Here is a 16,155-nt window from a genome sequence, read left to right on the forward strand (position 1 = left end):
TTATATCACTTGTCATTCTTTAATCTACCTACTGAACACGGTGCTATAAAACACGACTGGTTAGAGTCAACGCTAACTACATCCATGGGCATTATAAAGAAGCGAAAATGTTAAAAAGATTCTGCAACACAGTGCAACCCTCCGAAGGCCATGACCCCATGATATCAAAAATACACACGTCAGACTAATGAGGAGTTGAGGTTGTGATAGCCAACGGGGCTTTTAGAGAGCTGCACTGACTTTTGTAACGCAGCATAATAATAATCACCGTTGTATATAGGCATGTTTCCCAACTAAATTGTTAACTATTTCGCCTTATTATGTCTTAAGCAACTATAGAATTAAGACAGACACATATCACTTCTAGATGATGTCTATTTGTGATGCTCCTACTTTTCTGATTCAAAAGCCGGCCACTACAAGTCAAAACTATTTAGAAGAAGGACACACATTGCACGGCTCACTATATTAGTTTTTCCTCTGTCGAGTGGCTCAATGAAGAGCGAGAAACCAACAATATCTCCCTCTAGCGACTAAAGTGGAAGATGAGACGATGTCACGATTCACCCGTTCTGCTCTGAAGTCGAGTCCCTTTGTATAAAACGACTCTAGTTCTACAATATTATTTCCTTTATTTATACCCTCTATAATATAGAGGGATTCTAGTCTTGCTACGCCCATCTTCTCTTTATGACCTCTTCCCCTTCCCCTACAGAAACATATTAATATACACACACATCCAAAATAACAAAGAAATTACAACAAACACAATTCATGACTTTCCGTCGAAACGGAAGAGGGGTCGGGGTTGATGGCGGGTAAGATCATCGACCCTTGCCGCCCCCACTCCCACTCCCAATACTGAAGACATTACACTGTCCCTTCACTGGACAGATGCACTGAACTCTACACTAGTTCACACAGACTGATGTCACAGTTACAGTAGCGCTATGGTGTAATGACTAGTCTTGTAGCTCCATGTTCAGGATGTCTTTTACTTCCTCGCACTGACTCTCAGTAGGACGCCCTCTGGAGGCTTCACAAGGGTGGTTCCCAGTTTAATCGGGATCTGTAATATCGAAGAAGAATAACTGCATTGACGAAAGAAGAAGTGGGTTCTGTGATGCATTTTTAATTTAGATGAGTTTATACCGTGATACGCAATTTGCAACGATCTGACGTTTTATCATGACTGTTATCACTATAATATTCAACTTTCTAAAACTATGTTTAGATTGTTCTGTTGTTTTTACCACGGCTTTTTCTTCCTTTTTTGTTCCTTTTTTTTTGGGGGGGGGGTTCCCTCCTGTAATTCTCATGACGATTTTCTACACCATCACGACGACTATTGTGACTTCAGTAATTTTACACGAACACTTTTACAGTGGTGAAGATTTCTTCAAAGTCGGACCTCAAAATGATGAAGATGCCCAATTTTAAAGTGACATTTGTGAGTGTTTTTTTTCTACAAAACAGTGACACCTACTATAAATAACTGCATTACATAATTTCTATACGTTAGATTTATAAAAAGATGACATTACCGCCTCACACTTTAGTCTTTTGATACGCAAGAAAATCTTCATTATATTATCTATAAAAAGATTTTTTTTTTCGTGAAGATAGAAGACGCGGTATACCTCTTATAAAATCAAAATAATTTATGTATAGAGTTACTTATACTACCACCGTTTCATGTAGCATGTGAAACTTCAAAATTCCAAATCAATTTTACTGCAGGTTTGACTTTGATGAAATCTCTTCCATTCTGTTTGTTATTTCATTCATTAACACTTATTCTTCTTTACAATTTCATGGATCAAATATCAATTATCATAGAATTTATGTTATTTCCTATCATACTTGTGATTCACATTTCCTAATAATTTATGCTCCTCTACTAACGTGATGTTAATTTGTTAAACTTGTTTGCAAGATCCTTTTTTTTTTTTGGTAGCCTCCCTGGTTCTACATAGAATCCGAGTACAAGAGAGCGTTTCAAACATTTGATGTAGAATCCTGTGTGTATACCGTTGTTTCTGGTGCCACCTCAAAGCGGTAGTTCTGCAGCAAACGCACGACCGCCATTTTAGATTCCATGAGCGCGAACCTCATTCCAATACAGTTTCGCGGACCGGCGCCAAAGGGCATCCAGGCCAGTGGATGGCGCCCTTCTCGATTCTCCTTCGAAAACCTGAAAACATAGTTTTTATATGAATATATTTTTGTTCCGGACCTTAATTAAGATTTGCCCCTCACAGTCTTTTATTGAAAAGAGTTCACGACAAAACGGAATCATATTTCTTATACATTCATGTCCTATAGAGAGAAAATATGACTTGTCACTTCACGAATACAGCGCGTTCGCTATATAAAAGATCATTCTTAATTTCAAAATAATTGTAGCCACGTTGGTTGTTTGTTTGCTTGTTTGTTTGTTTTCGACTAGTCAGACTATTTTTTACACTCTAAATCCATATTCATTCTAGGTCTATGTCTGTGACACTGATGTCGTATCTTCAATGAGATGAATTGAACAAATTCACGGATTATCCTCATTGTGACTGCCTGAAGGTCACCCCGACATCTTCTATCGATGTCGGCACAAACAATCGACAATAAGAGGATGATCGGTCACCTCGTTGGATCGAATCTGTCTGGGTTGGGCCAGTATTTCTCGCTGTGGTGTATCACGTAAATCGGTATGAAGACCTGACTGCCTTTGGGTATAGTCCAGCCATTACAGGTGAAAGTCTCATTGCACAGACGATCGACTCTGTACAAAACGATGCAAGGAAAGGTTGTTACTAGTTGGAGCATTCACTCTGATTTCTAAATGAGTATATTGTGAAAATTCACAATCAGTGCTGTGAAAACGTTACCATGTTATTTGAATGTCTTTCTACGTCTGGCTCAGAACGAAAGTTGTAATCTCTAATTATTTGAATTGATTCTGGAGATCATAATTATGAAATATGAATATACTAAGACATTGTAGCAATATTATTTGAAATACCCAACGAAAATCAAATGTTAATTAGAAATCAAATAAAACTAGCTGATAAGCTGTTGTTGTTGTTTTTCTAATACACTCTCCATATCGAAGAATAGAAATCAACAATAAGCAGATTTAAATATATATGGATATTGCTCAGGTGATGATAGCAACATGTGCCTTTGGTTTTACACAGAAGTATCATAGAAATCATTTTGGATCGATGATTCTACAACTAAATGTGTACAGTCTTTTTTGTTTTTATGTTTTTATTGATTTTCATGATTCAAACAAATAACATAACAATTAACTATAAACGTGGGGAGGCTGTGGCATATCGGAAGACCCAAGTTCGAATCCCGCCCAGTGCTTACGTCCTTGGACAAGTTGTTTTTACCCACCATGCCCCTCTCGACCCAGGTGTATAAATGGGTACCTGGCAATGCTGGAGTAATAATAATAGCAGGACCCTCTGGTAGAGCAGTGGCAACACTGAAGAGGCTACCCTGGGTAAATGAGACCTTATTACTATTACTATCAAAATTACAACTTGGACTACAGTAAGAAAAAAATAATATACTATAAAAATGATACTATATACCTCCTAATATCGACAATGCTATATAGGTTCTTGCAACATGAAAGAAATTTGCTAAGAAGTATTTACATTTTTTGTTTGATTTCATGTTGAAAAACAGAAAATATACTGAAGATTATGTGCCTTTACAAGATTTGTTTTGTCATGATATCACTTTATCTATAGGTCTATACAGTTACAAATATCACACTTGTAAAAACAAAAGTAATCATTTAGATCCAATATTGATATGTTTCGTTTTTCTTAGGGCCAACTTGCACAAGGTGTGTGATTAAACTTGAATTCTCACGCTGGTGCAGGCGGGTAAACTCGAAGGGTTTCACAGATTACGCCATCGAGATATGGCATCTTGGCAACAGAGGTGTAATCTACCGAATCCCTGGTCGGCGTTAATTCGTCGATCTCCTCGATGAGTTTTTCCTGCGCGGCAGGGTTAGTGGCCAAGGAGTAGGCAACGAAGCCAAGAAGGGTGCTTGTCGTTTCGTATCCTCCAAGGAAGAACACCAGAGCCTATACATGTATTTGGATGATATTCACTTGAAAGCATCATTATACCAGTGGCGGATCCAGAGGGGGCGCACCGGGACCGCGCCCCTATTTATTATTTTTTTTTAAACAAGAGAAATAAAAAGCCCCCCCCCCTTCTTTAACTTTGTAAAGGCGCCTCCCTTTACGGAATTCCTAGATCCGCCCATGTTATACGTTATCAACATGATTAAGATGCACCTTGCATGATAAAGACTCAGTGAGTAACACAAGATCGGCTCATAGTGGCTCTGGTCCCATCCAGTCCTTTATCAGAATGTTTCTATAGGCCTATATCCTGCAACTATATACACGAGATGGTCCATCGATAGAAAATGATCTCTGCATGTCAAGACAGTCACAACATTAAGGTGGGTGGAAGACGACGATCGAAAGATCCTATAAAACAGTTTAATTTGAGAGTAGCTATATTTTGTTCTTATGACACACACACACACACACCAACACACGTATATTATATATATATTATGTATGCATAGGCCTACATAATAATGTCAGCTACAACATTTTAAACACAAAACTAGAAATGTCGCTATGGCGACTGGTATGCCTCCGCCATAATGCATGGTTCTCCGAATAGGTCTATAGCACAATGTCTTGACAATGTGTGATGAGCTAAACCGTAACTAGCAAAATATCAAAATGACAGCTTTGTCACAAATGCATTGAATGTTCACTTTCCTTGTTATAGGTTTATTTGGATGAACAGTTACTGTCCGTAGTGCAGGTATTTGGGGATTTGAGGATTTGTACACAACTTTTGACCGTTCTATAAGTTTAAAGAAGAAGTGAAATTTAGCACTTTTACTTGACCTTTTGACCTTTGACCTTTTGGCAAGAAACTTCCAAGAGAATCTGTCTTCGGTAATACATGTACATGCATACACTAAGTTTAAAGAAAAAATCCTGCATGCATTGCATAAGATGAGAGGGAAATAATGACATTTTGATGAGTTGACCTTGAACTTTGACCCCTGACCTTTGACCCCTGACCCCTAAATTTCCTAAATGATCACTGCCAGTCAGCACATGCATATATACTAAGTTCCATGAAGATATCTTGAAATATTTGTGAGATATGGAGAAAAAAGTAAAATTTTAACATTTTCACTTGACCTGTGACCCTTGACCTTCGACCTCATGACCCCAAACTCTCTCTGGGGAATCTTCATTTGGTAGTTCATGTATACACCAAGTTTCAAGAAAATACCTCCAGGCATTGCATAGATATAGGGGAAATCGTGACATTTTTAACATTTGACCTTTGACCTTTTGACCTTTAACCTTGAGCATGTGCACCCAAAAGTTGACAGGCACAACTTCGCCTTCTCATACATATACATGCAAAGTTTCATTAGGATTCCTCTAGCGGTTTTTTAGATACGCTGTCCACAAAATTGATTACGGACGGAAGGACGGACGGACGGACGGGCAACCCGACTGGGAAACTAAATGCCTCCGGGGACACTTCGTGGCGGAGGCAGAAATATCATTAATGTTCTCAGCACTTCTAAGAGTTTTAACTTGCTTTTATTTCTTTTTTGTTTCAGTAAATGCGTTCTCCAGTTTTTCTCACACTCATTCTCACAATGGCTAGTTCAAATGGATAGAGTTAAACTCAATTACATCAACGAGAAACTGCTCACCATCGGAGCTATGCGTTGCCAACCGCCATGTGTCAGGCGATTTACACTTCATAAACATGCCATCAGAGAAAATAAGAACCAAAGTATTTCAAACCTGGGCCAAAATCTCATCTCTTGTCATGTTTGCTTTGGCACGTGTCTTGCTCACGAAGTACTCGGTCATGCCGTGGTGTTCATCAACCATATCGTGGAGGTCTTCAGTCTTGGTTGTCGGACCAATCTCGACGTCGTTGTTGTTTAACACGTCTTGTAGAAGCTGCAAGAAGTCCTTTCGATGCTTTGATTGTACAACGGCGACAACATTGATGATGACGATGATGTCGATGATATTAAGGAGGGAGGGGAAGAGGGAGAAGATATTATAATTATATACTAATAGTTTTCATCCCTCCGGAGGTTTTTCTCCCAGATTCTACACCGCAACAACAACTAAAACATAGTTTCCTTTCCAACCTTACTAGCTGGTGGCGATGTTTTAAATCTAGATTAACAGGGATGCATGTACATGTATCTATAAACACAAACAGACAGGATTTATATATAATATACATCAACATTATACATATACATTCTGTTAGTAATACATTCTAATATAGAGGGCCTATATGCATGATATAATTATATCGACATTCATGATTAATTATGCATGCACGTCTGAGCCCCCCGTAACATAATACTCGCCTTATCTGCATGATTTACACAATCGTGACGTGACGGTAATCACCATTTTGTGAAATGCTATGACTTTCTGACCGTTTTTTTTTAAATATTGTCACCTCTCCGTTTTTGTTTTGCTTTTTTTCCGTTTGTGCTATTTTTTTCTCGCCAGAACATGGAGTCCAGTTAAATTTAACGCGTCACGATGATCAGCGAGTGCGTCACTGGTTGAGATGACTATGTGCCATAGGATATTCTGTGAGTTTATCATCTCACCTGTCCAGATTGGGTACTCCGCTTCAAAGAGAGAGTCTCGTTGATCACCGACGTGAAGAAATCTAAGAATTTTCGAGGAAATCCCTTGTAGTCTAGGAAGTTAAGGACGTTCCTGAATGCAGGGAAGACGGCTTGAAAATGAAAAATTGAGATCGATGATTATTCCAATCTGCTGTATGTATAGGAAAACTTTTATTAACAGTGCTATTCAAAGGTGCTTTTCTTGGTTACGTACTCTGGAGAATTTCATGCTGTAGGTTTCACTTTTATGCTGTGTGCCAAGCACAATATTATTATTGCTTGATTACACTTTATTAGTGTGTCAATTCTATCACGGAACAGATCATCTCTCAAGTGCTCACAGGTAAAAATCCTGTTAGTGTAGATTCATATAAACGCAAATGGGCGCCACCATGACATGCTTGACAAGCATTGGATTTGAAACATGTGTGGTTTATACACTCAGCAAAAAAAGAAAGTAAACACTTTTTCGAGGTCATATTTTTTATCGAAGATTTTTATGAAAATCAATGTATTATATGCCATATTAAAGGTTATTCAATTGGCTATTACGCTCATAGGTTAATTAAAAAGAAAAGTTTACGCATGAGCGAGCACATTCGTTTTTGTCCTCCAAGGCACAAAATTAAAAATTGCAAAAATTGACATGTTCTCTTTCATTTGCAAATGCCCTTCACAATAACATTGACAACAAAAGACCACTTTAACACAATAAGAGACATGAATGAATTAGGAAAAATAAGTTTTTGTTCTCTTTATCTCTTTATTACCTCTAAGAAAAACAAAGTGGGAAACTAAAGGAGAAAAATAAGAATTTTCTGTCCAGTCAAACTTCAAATGACATAGGGAATAAAAAGCATAAAGATGGTTAAATTTCTTTATTTATTTCTTTTAAAATCCATGAGACAATTTCAAGAATCTAACATTATTTGAAATTTCCTCATTTGAAAAAAAGCTCAAATTTGTACCTTTTTTGTTAATTATTACTTCTTCTCTTATTTCATTTGAATTTAGATTTGACATAAGATGCTTTATTTTCCTCCTTTATTTTTAGCCTTCATTGGTCTTTTAGGCTTTAAAGATATCATAGATATCAAAGGTTTGTTTTTGCAACTTAATTCATGTTTCCTTTTGTGTGAAATTTGTTGTTTGTTCTCATTGTTCTACGGAAGAGCACATACGCATGAATGACAACTTGTTCAGTTTTGCAAATTTTACTTTTGTGCCCTGGAAGAGAAAACGATGGTGTTCACTCATGCGTTAAGTTTCCCTTCTTGTTGACCTACTAGGTGGATAGCCAATTAAATTACCTTCAATATGGTATATAGTACATTAGCTTTCAGCCAAATATTCTATGAGAAATCTAAACCTGAAAAAGCGTTTACTTTTTTTTTTTTTGCTGAGTGTAGATATTTATTATCAATAACATTGAAAATGGACCGTTTTGAGTGTTGTTGCCCATATCAACAGAGGGGTCTGTTGGTCCAGTGTAAAGTCTCAGAAGTCTCTCCAACCCCTTTCTTTCACTCGCTGGTGCTGGTTACAAGTAATATCTACACGCCGTCAACAGTATCTATACAAAGAGGCAGTCCCAAGAGGGATATCTCGATCTCACCAGCAAGCACCAAGAGCGGGTTGGTCGCGTTCGTGTTGATCGCAGCAAAGCCATTGATCAACTGTCGCGCGTTCTCAACAAACGGGTCGTCTGGGTTGTTCTGAGAGTCCACCTGAAGTCCGAAGGCACACCGGGCAATACCATCCATGGAGAAGCGACCAAAAGTTCTGCATTTTTATCAATCATTAAAAAAACTTTAAACATTTACCTTTTCAAATAAATCGTGAGCTACAGGCCTATAAAGAGATGTAAATGATAATCACTCTGCAGCTCAGCCTCATTTACAGGCAAATCATTTTGTATCAGAATCTTGGTTCAAAGCACTTCCATTTTCTGCAATATTTCACGGAAGCATTTATGTATATCCATACATATTCATATCCGCTCAAAAAAAAAGCATGGATCCATTATGAGGGTGTTTGTTGCTTCAATGAGTTAATTTGCGAAATTCAACTGAAACGGAAATTATGGACGTGCATACGCTTTACTTTCCAAGTTATAGTCCTGAATGATTAAGTTACATAGAGAAGTTGGCTCAGTCTGTTGTATGCAACTATACAAGTACTTATAAACCAATGTTAATTACCTTCTAAACACTCTAACAAATTTATACACCTTTCTGAAAAAAAACAGCACTAATTTGTCGATAGAACTTCATTTATATCATTCTGTCGGCGAAATACCAATTGGTTAACTGGTTCCGCTTAAAAAAAAGGGGGGGGAATACTCACGAAAAACATTCAATCAATTGATTGTTTTCTGCCTGTAGTTTGCCGATGTTGTGTACGAGTTTGTCACAGCACTCATTCACAAGACTTGACATCTAATGAGTACAAAATATCGAGAAGTATATAGCGAAATCATATTTACATTACAGTTACAATTTTTACCGACAAAGAAATACAAAGACCTACAAGCCTAATACTTGAGTAATATACGATGGTCGCCAAGTGATTGAATCGCGATTGTTAAATCTGTATACATTGATAACAGGCAGACCATCTCAGAGAAATTAGTATTTCGCATGACTATACTATAATATATAGTATTACGTGTATAGACCTTATGCATGGCATGTATTTCAGCGCTGTCAAAAAATATTCTACTTTCATCATTGACATGTCTATATACTTTAGCAATACGAGAGTACAATATTATGGTGGTTGGGCCTATACTCATCTGCCATTGCAGCGCATAACTGCTAAGGATCTCTTAAGTACAATGGACACCAAATTAAGCCTTCACATGAATATGGCATTTTAACCCTATATCAAGTAGTGGAATATCTTTTTTTTTTTCGCGAAAATTATTATGTAATATGTAATATGAATTGACAAGTCAGAACTTTGCAGACAATTATTAGATGGAACATATGAATTCCTTAAACGTCACAAACTCTGAAAGAATTCAAAAATGTCAATTTGAGGCAGAAATATCAACCTCTATCTTGTAAAATGTATTTAAGAATGTAATTATAACATTAGTGATTCAGGAGACTTGTAGCATTTTGCATCGGAATTTAAAAAAAGGAAATAAACAAAGCAGGCTCCCTTGTTTTGTTTTGTTTTTACTTTTGTTTTTTAACTGATATTAGAGTTTTTATTCAACCGTGTGAAATATTAGCAGTGAGAGATAAGATGTATCATTGTGATATATACATAGCATCACAAAGCTCAAAATGTGGTTTCCGGACTTAGTGATTAAAAAGAAAATACTCGCCATCTTCATCTTTGACGCAGTAAATGTCGGTGAGAGCAGGTTTCGCACATTCCTCCAGTGATCTCCTTTGAGTTGGGTTATCATCTTATCAAATGGACTCACTTTCAGAACGTCCGGCTGGAATAACGTAAAAACGGCTCTACTTTTTAACCCGTCAATATATTAAAATCATTGGGAACCAGAAGTAGAATTTATCACCTTGTCATTGATAAATCATCGACACTTCCAAATTTCCCTGTACATTTTAACTCAGAGAAAATTATTGATGGCGCTCAGCAGAATGGTGCACAAATTAGAAATCTACAAATATTTGCTAATAGTTTAAGAGAGGAAGAAGAAGTTTGATTTTTTAAAGAATGTTGTAAATTTGAAAATCAGCGGCATGTGTTGTAAGTCTTTATAGTAAAGAATTAAGAAAGATAATTTCAAAAATCCTGCAACAGAAACAAACACGTTTAATTTGATTTTATTTGATTTATATAATTCTCTGCATGGCACATCATTTGTAATTATTTTTTCTCCCAGCAATATCATCAAATATGATATAGTCCTACACATACTTACAAAATGATATAATACACACTATAATCGCTATACCATTATCCTACAATTTCATCAATTCTTATTACACATATTTGTGGCATGATTACAAGTACATTAATAGGGACAACAAAGGACAAACACAACAGATTGCTCTTTTTTAGCTCTATATCTGATGAAATACTGACAATTAACGGTAAATCATGACAAAAAGAACATGCACAAAACACATCTTTCAAAAATATTCAGTAAAAACTGAATACACTAAATCTAATTTGCTGATACAGAGTTTTCTTTCAATCAAAAGGCCCTAATTGCGCACAAAATTTGCAACAAAGATTGGTTGATTGTTGTAAGTACACCACGGATAACTTACAGCACGATCGACAAAGTTAGTGAAGTCCTTCACCATGATTTGCTTGATGACTTCGATGTCAAACACAAGGAAGGCGGGCCGACGAAAGAGGAAAATACTGAAGAAGAAGAAGAAGAGGAAGAAAAAAGAGGGAGAGGAGAAACTGATAATAGAACCTCAAAGACTCCGTGGTTCACGTACACCCGTTCTCAGTTTGATTGCGATGTGTCATTGTTGTTTCTGCTAAAGGCCTTCTATCGTTTTGTCAAGTACTAGTGTAGCTTCATCATTATTCACGTTCACCGCGCATTTAACTGTAAGAACAGGGAGGTGGCCCTGGTAAGGACCTACTATACACGTAAAGGTTACTATATTTTACCCTGTTGCAGACTGCCTTCTGCGACAACGATACAGATGATTATAGGGAGAACTTTTGATTTTTTTTTTGTAACTGACCTAAACATCAAACTAACTATATGAACGTTGTTCGTTTGACTTCTCAGCAGTATTGTTTCAAATCAATCCGTCCTATAACAGTGAACTTAGTGCCTGATAAAATAAATGTATCTTTTATAGGCATATCTGGTGTCGGAAAATTCCGAACGCACAAGGAAAATGTGGTAAAGAGATTGTTGTGTTCATATATACTGGAAAGTACAAAGGTCAGCCATTTCTGACGGAATGCATATTGTCGCAGACCCCTGTAGATACAGATATAACAGTAAACATGACCGAGAATTGTGAATATATAAATAGTATCGGCGATAGTACAGCTGTAGTGTACATAAGGCCCATTGCACGTATTCAAAAGCTATATAGCTTGCATAAGATAAAATGTCAGAAGTTCACATGATACTATACTAAGCGACATGATCCAAGTCTTTAAAATCATGAATGGCTATAATTCACTGACACCAACCGTTCTAAGCTTTTCAAAACAAAGATGAGACAGTCTATCTTCGGGGCCACAACTTCAAGATCCAGAAACAACATGCACGTCTGAACATCAGGAAAAATAACTTCACTCACAGGGTTGTATCTCACTGGAATTGCTACCAAAGTCAGCTGTGGAAGCAACTACAGTTAACAGATTCAAGTCAGAAGTCGATGCATTCCTGTCAAAGAAGTACAGCAAATTCACAAACTCCGCAGAGTAATCATCTCAATAGTAGCTGATTACAGCTATAAAGAAGACTATAAGTATTCAAGTTTGACATACAGGGGAAGTTTACTGAAAGTGGGAGGGCATTACAAAACTTTTGTCTTTCCAGAGGCCCGACAAGACAGGTGAATACAGGTGAATACTAACTAGTTCCGCTGCTGCATGTGCAATTGCATTATCCGATCAATTCATGTGAACGCTATAATCAAATTTCATCTTGATTCCTAAACCTGTCAAGAGAGAGAGAGAGAAAAAAGAAGAAGAAGAAGAAGAAGAAGAAGCATTATAGTATTCACTCAACAAACACAAATCCTTACACAACCAAATTCAACTTCTTCCAAACGCCATGACCAAGCCCAACTGACCACGTCTCTTATAGATAAATGTACCTATATCTCTTTTATACTTGACTCCTATACCCCTTCTCCATCCCTGTCAAACCTCTGCACATCTATTATGATTATACTTTTTGCTCACAAACGTATTTTCGGTTGTAGGTATTTCGTTTTTGTTTTTGTTTTTTCATGAATGCAGATTATTGTCTTACATGAAAGACACACGTGTACATGAATAGGAAGACTGCTATAAAAAGTTGGATAAAACATGAGGAAATAACGAAACATCATGTCTGCTGTCAAAGGCGCGCAACACTGTCACGTATAATATTTATTTAGCACAGTGTATGATCACACCATGAAAGGGCAAGCGCGAGTTAAAATGCATTGTTGGTGTCATATAACATTAATGATCGAATATTCCTCACTCTCAGCATTTTCTCAGTAGTTAATAGAGGCACTCCTGTCAGATTTTAAGGATTTATAGCTCACCCACAAACATCATCATATTTCTTGGAATACTTCGTCATGGACTGATGGAGTCCCTGAAAAAAAAAAGAAATCGAAAAAAAAACAGAAATCGAAATAGTACTCATAATCATAGTCGTACTTGAACTCTTTCTTGTCAAATTTGTCGACACTTTAACATGCTTGTGAAAGGCTTATTCGTTCCCTCTATTATTTGTCTTATTGTATTTATTTGTTCAAAACTCTTCCATTAAGGCTGAGACACATCCGTATATAATTTTACCAAACTATTCAGTTCAATAATCGAAATCAATTTTATTGCATTTTATTTAGTGTTTAGTTTGATTCCGTCAATCAATTCAGATTTCATGTCCAATTCTTTCAAAATAATACAATAGCTACAATAAGTCCTTTTTGTACAGCGATTTGAAGTCAATATTCAATAGTGACAGACACTTCTTAATCATGCATGGGGGAAAGAAGACCATTCTGGGATTTGGATACAAATCGATATCATGCTCACGTGAACTTTAACATTCCATGCCGTTATATTAATAATTATTATAGCACTGCATCGTGAAACGCATACTGACATCTAAACTTTAACTGCCTGTCAATTTTGGTTCAAAATATACTCAAATTTCAATGATAATTATGATTGGTGATGAGTTCGTCATAACTACATGCGGGGTCATATCTGTCCCCTATATCAACTGCCATGTTCAGAAAAATAAAAGTTTGCAATGGGCAGACGTTGCGAAGTCTCAAACGTCAATCATTTTGTTTTTCTTTGAGAGACCGATTTAAAAAAAAAAATGGAAAAATGACAGAAAGACAGATTGAAGACTGATTAACACCTCTGGTGTCCATAAATGCTGGAAGAAACGATTTGTAGAATTTGACCCAAACATTGAATGGGCGAAAAAATATTGTTCTATCAATCTATACCACGTTTTATTTCTGATGATACATTATATCTACTTGGTTGACCATTCCTACCTTTGCTAGTTCCAAAGTATTTCCAAGAAAAGGCAGCGGTGTGGGACCTGGAATCCCACGTCTTTTGAAATATAACATGTTCCATATTTCGCGCCTGTGCAAAATACAGAACGAAATCATTCAAATTAATATAAAAATAATATTAAGCACGAAAAAGAAATATATTTCAATGCAGTCTCTCGGAGAATTGCATTTATGTAATTCACATACTATAAAAGATAATAGTGTTGCATGGTGCAACCTTCAATTAAGAGGAATAGTTCAAACTTGCCATGTCCGCCTATAATCTTATTACAATGTACACGGCGTTCAAAGCTAAGCAATATAGAATATCATAATGATAGCGTGTTCTTTTTGTCCCAACGTCTCTCACCTCATCATGCTTATGTAAAGCTTCACCAATTTCTGCCAGAAAACGAGCAAATTATGCCAATGATTTGTAAAATTCACAGCAAAACCTACGAATGACTTCCCAAGGGTTCCGTCCGAGGGTACCGTTGTTTGACCCTTGACCAAAACTACAAGCACTAACCTAGAGCCCCATCACCCCCTCCCCCCCCCCCAAAAAAAAAAAAAAACAGTTTTGCGGCCCCTGCAGTGTACGCTCACATGTACATACACCACTTTAACTACAGCTAACATTACTTCTGCAGACTTATATCAACATCTATATCTATATATATGTACCAGTTTCTTTGCATCCGATTCTTTATCACTTATACATGGTTCGATACCGGTTCGTCAATGTTGATTACGCCTGTCTATCTTTTTAATATTGCTAGTCAGTTATCGTGCAAATACAAGGCACCTCTGAGGCTCTAACCATTTCAGTTCACTATGATCACCTGTACCTTATACCTACGTGATACTGAAAACCTCTGGATCTGAAATACCATGAGGCGGAAAGTTTCTAGCGCCTCCCTGGAAATGTCTTTATGACACAGTTAGTACAGTATAAAGCTAACCCTACCCCTTCAGTATGTCAATAATATATCGTTGTGCCTCTGCACATGCAGATCTCTATACAATCACGAGAGGCTTATGACTCGCCTTTTTCAGCCATTCAAGCAAAATGAAAAGATAATTTTCTGCAAGTAAAGAATGATGTAACTTTTAAAACTCACACGAAGATGAGAGCTACTACTGTCCAAAGCAATGGCCAAGACATCGACAGGGATATCTCCATGATTTTGAGTATAGGTTCGACAGGTTGGACAGATATTTTCCGTCGTTGAAGAAACGCGCTGGTTAATGTCGATGTTAATGTCACTTCTGCATAATCAATACCGAATATATCAAAGAAAAGAATCACTCTAGATGCCCTTTGGTCTGCTGCAAACAGTGCGCACTTGAACTTTTCTGTCACTTTCCTGAGCCGATGCCATTCGAAGCAACTGTGGGTGGTTACGAAGTTTAACCCGAATAGTGTATTTGACTGTACCATTTGTTCAGATGTGTTGCTGTTTTTGTTTTTTCCGGTCTCAAATACATATTTATTGTCCTCATTATTATCACTTTCGAAAAGGTAAAAAGCTCAGCATTCACGTTGACATCCCTCGATTAGGCTATAGTCGCTCACACCCGCTGCGAATGGAGGATGCTGCACTGTGATAATATTGACGCGCACCAAATGAAACTCGTCGTCTGAACCGCCCTAACTCGTCGACATTTCTATACGCATGACCGAGCAGAGTCAAGCAATGTGAGGACTTTGATTTCATCAGAAGCTATGCTAACACAGAATGTGGGTAGAGATCATATAGATGAGCATGATATCAAAATGATCCAACCAAGGAGTTCAAGAATGCTATTGAGGGACGATGGTATAGTCTCGAGGCGAACTCACAGACTATACTGTTTTAACAAACCCTAAAATAACCTTTTTGGGGTGATATCAAGGTTATTCTAGAAACCTTCAAATGGCAACTTAACACTGTCCATTATTCAGACATCCCAGTTCAACTTGTCATGGGCTCTTGAATCATTTGATTTATACAGGAGGTCAGCGCTATAGTAGACTCTCCATTCATTCTCCAAATTTACATGATATCACTTTATATTGAAGGTCAACCAAGACATGAATGTAACTATAGCAGCCCTGTCGTTGCATCCCACAACGTGTCGCACGGTGTCTCGGTATAGGGCTAACATGAATGGTGCTTTTACTTACACATACCTCAACCGCATAAAGACAGTCGTAAATGTAGTAAAGGTCGGTATGTC

The 16,155-nt window shown here is 37.2% G+C and overlaps 1 protein-coding gene across 1 annotated transcript; it reads right to left on the bottom strand.

Moving 5' to 3' along the window:
- Window positions 1-937: 937 nt before the first annotated feature.
- LOC139741440 (cytochrome P450 3A7-like) lies at window positions 938-15,194 on the bottom strand. Its single transcript, XM_071652020.1, has 13 exons — window positions 15,057-15,194; window positions 13,933-14,026; window positions 12,958-13,010; window positions 10,990-11,086; window positions 10,074-10,190; window positions 9,086-9,177; window positions 8,355-8,521; window positions 6,719-6,849; window positions 5,880-6,062; window positions 3,883-4,103; window positions 2,639-2,776; window positions 2,032-2,194; window positions 938-1,069 (listed from the first exon to the last, which is right to left on the bottom strand). The coding sequence occupies exons 1-13, from the start codon at window positions 15,116-15,118 to the stop codon at window positions 995-997; spliced, it is 1,593 nt and encodes a 530-aa protein (XP_071508121.1). The 5' UTR covers window positions 15,119-15,194; the 3' UTR covers window positions 938-994.
- Between the last annotated feature and the right edge of the window lie 961 nt (window positions 15,195-16,155).

The sequence above is a fragment of the Diadema antillarum genome, unplaced genomic scaffold (genome assembly GCF_040938485.1).
Source record: "Diadema antillarum isolate AM-2024a unplaced genomic scaffold, OU_Dant_1.0 seq00000930_RagTag, whole genome shotgun sequence".
Taxonomy (NCBI): Eukaryota; Metazoa; Echinodermata; class Echinoidea; order Diadematoida; family Diadematidae; genus Diadema; species Diadema antillarum.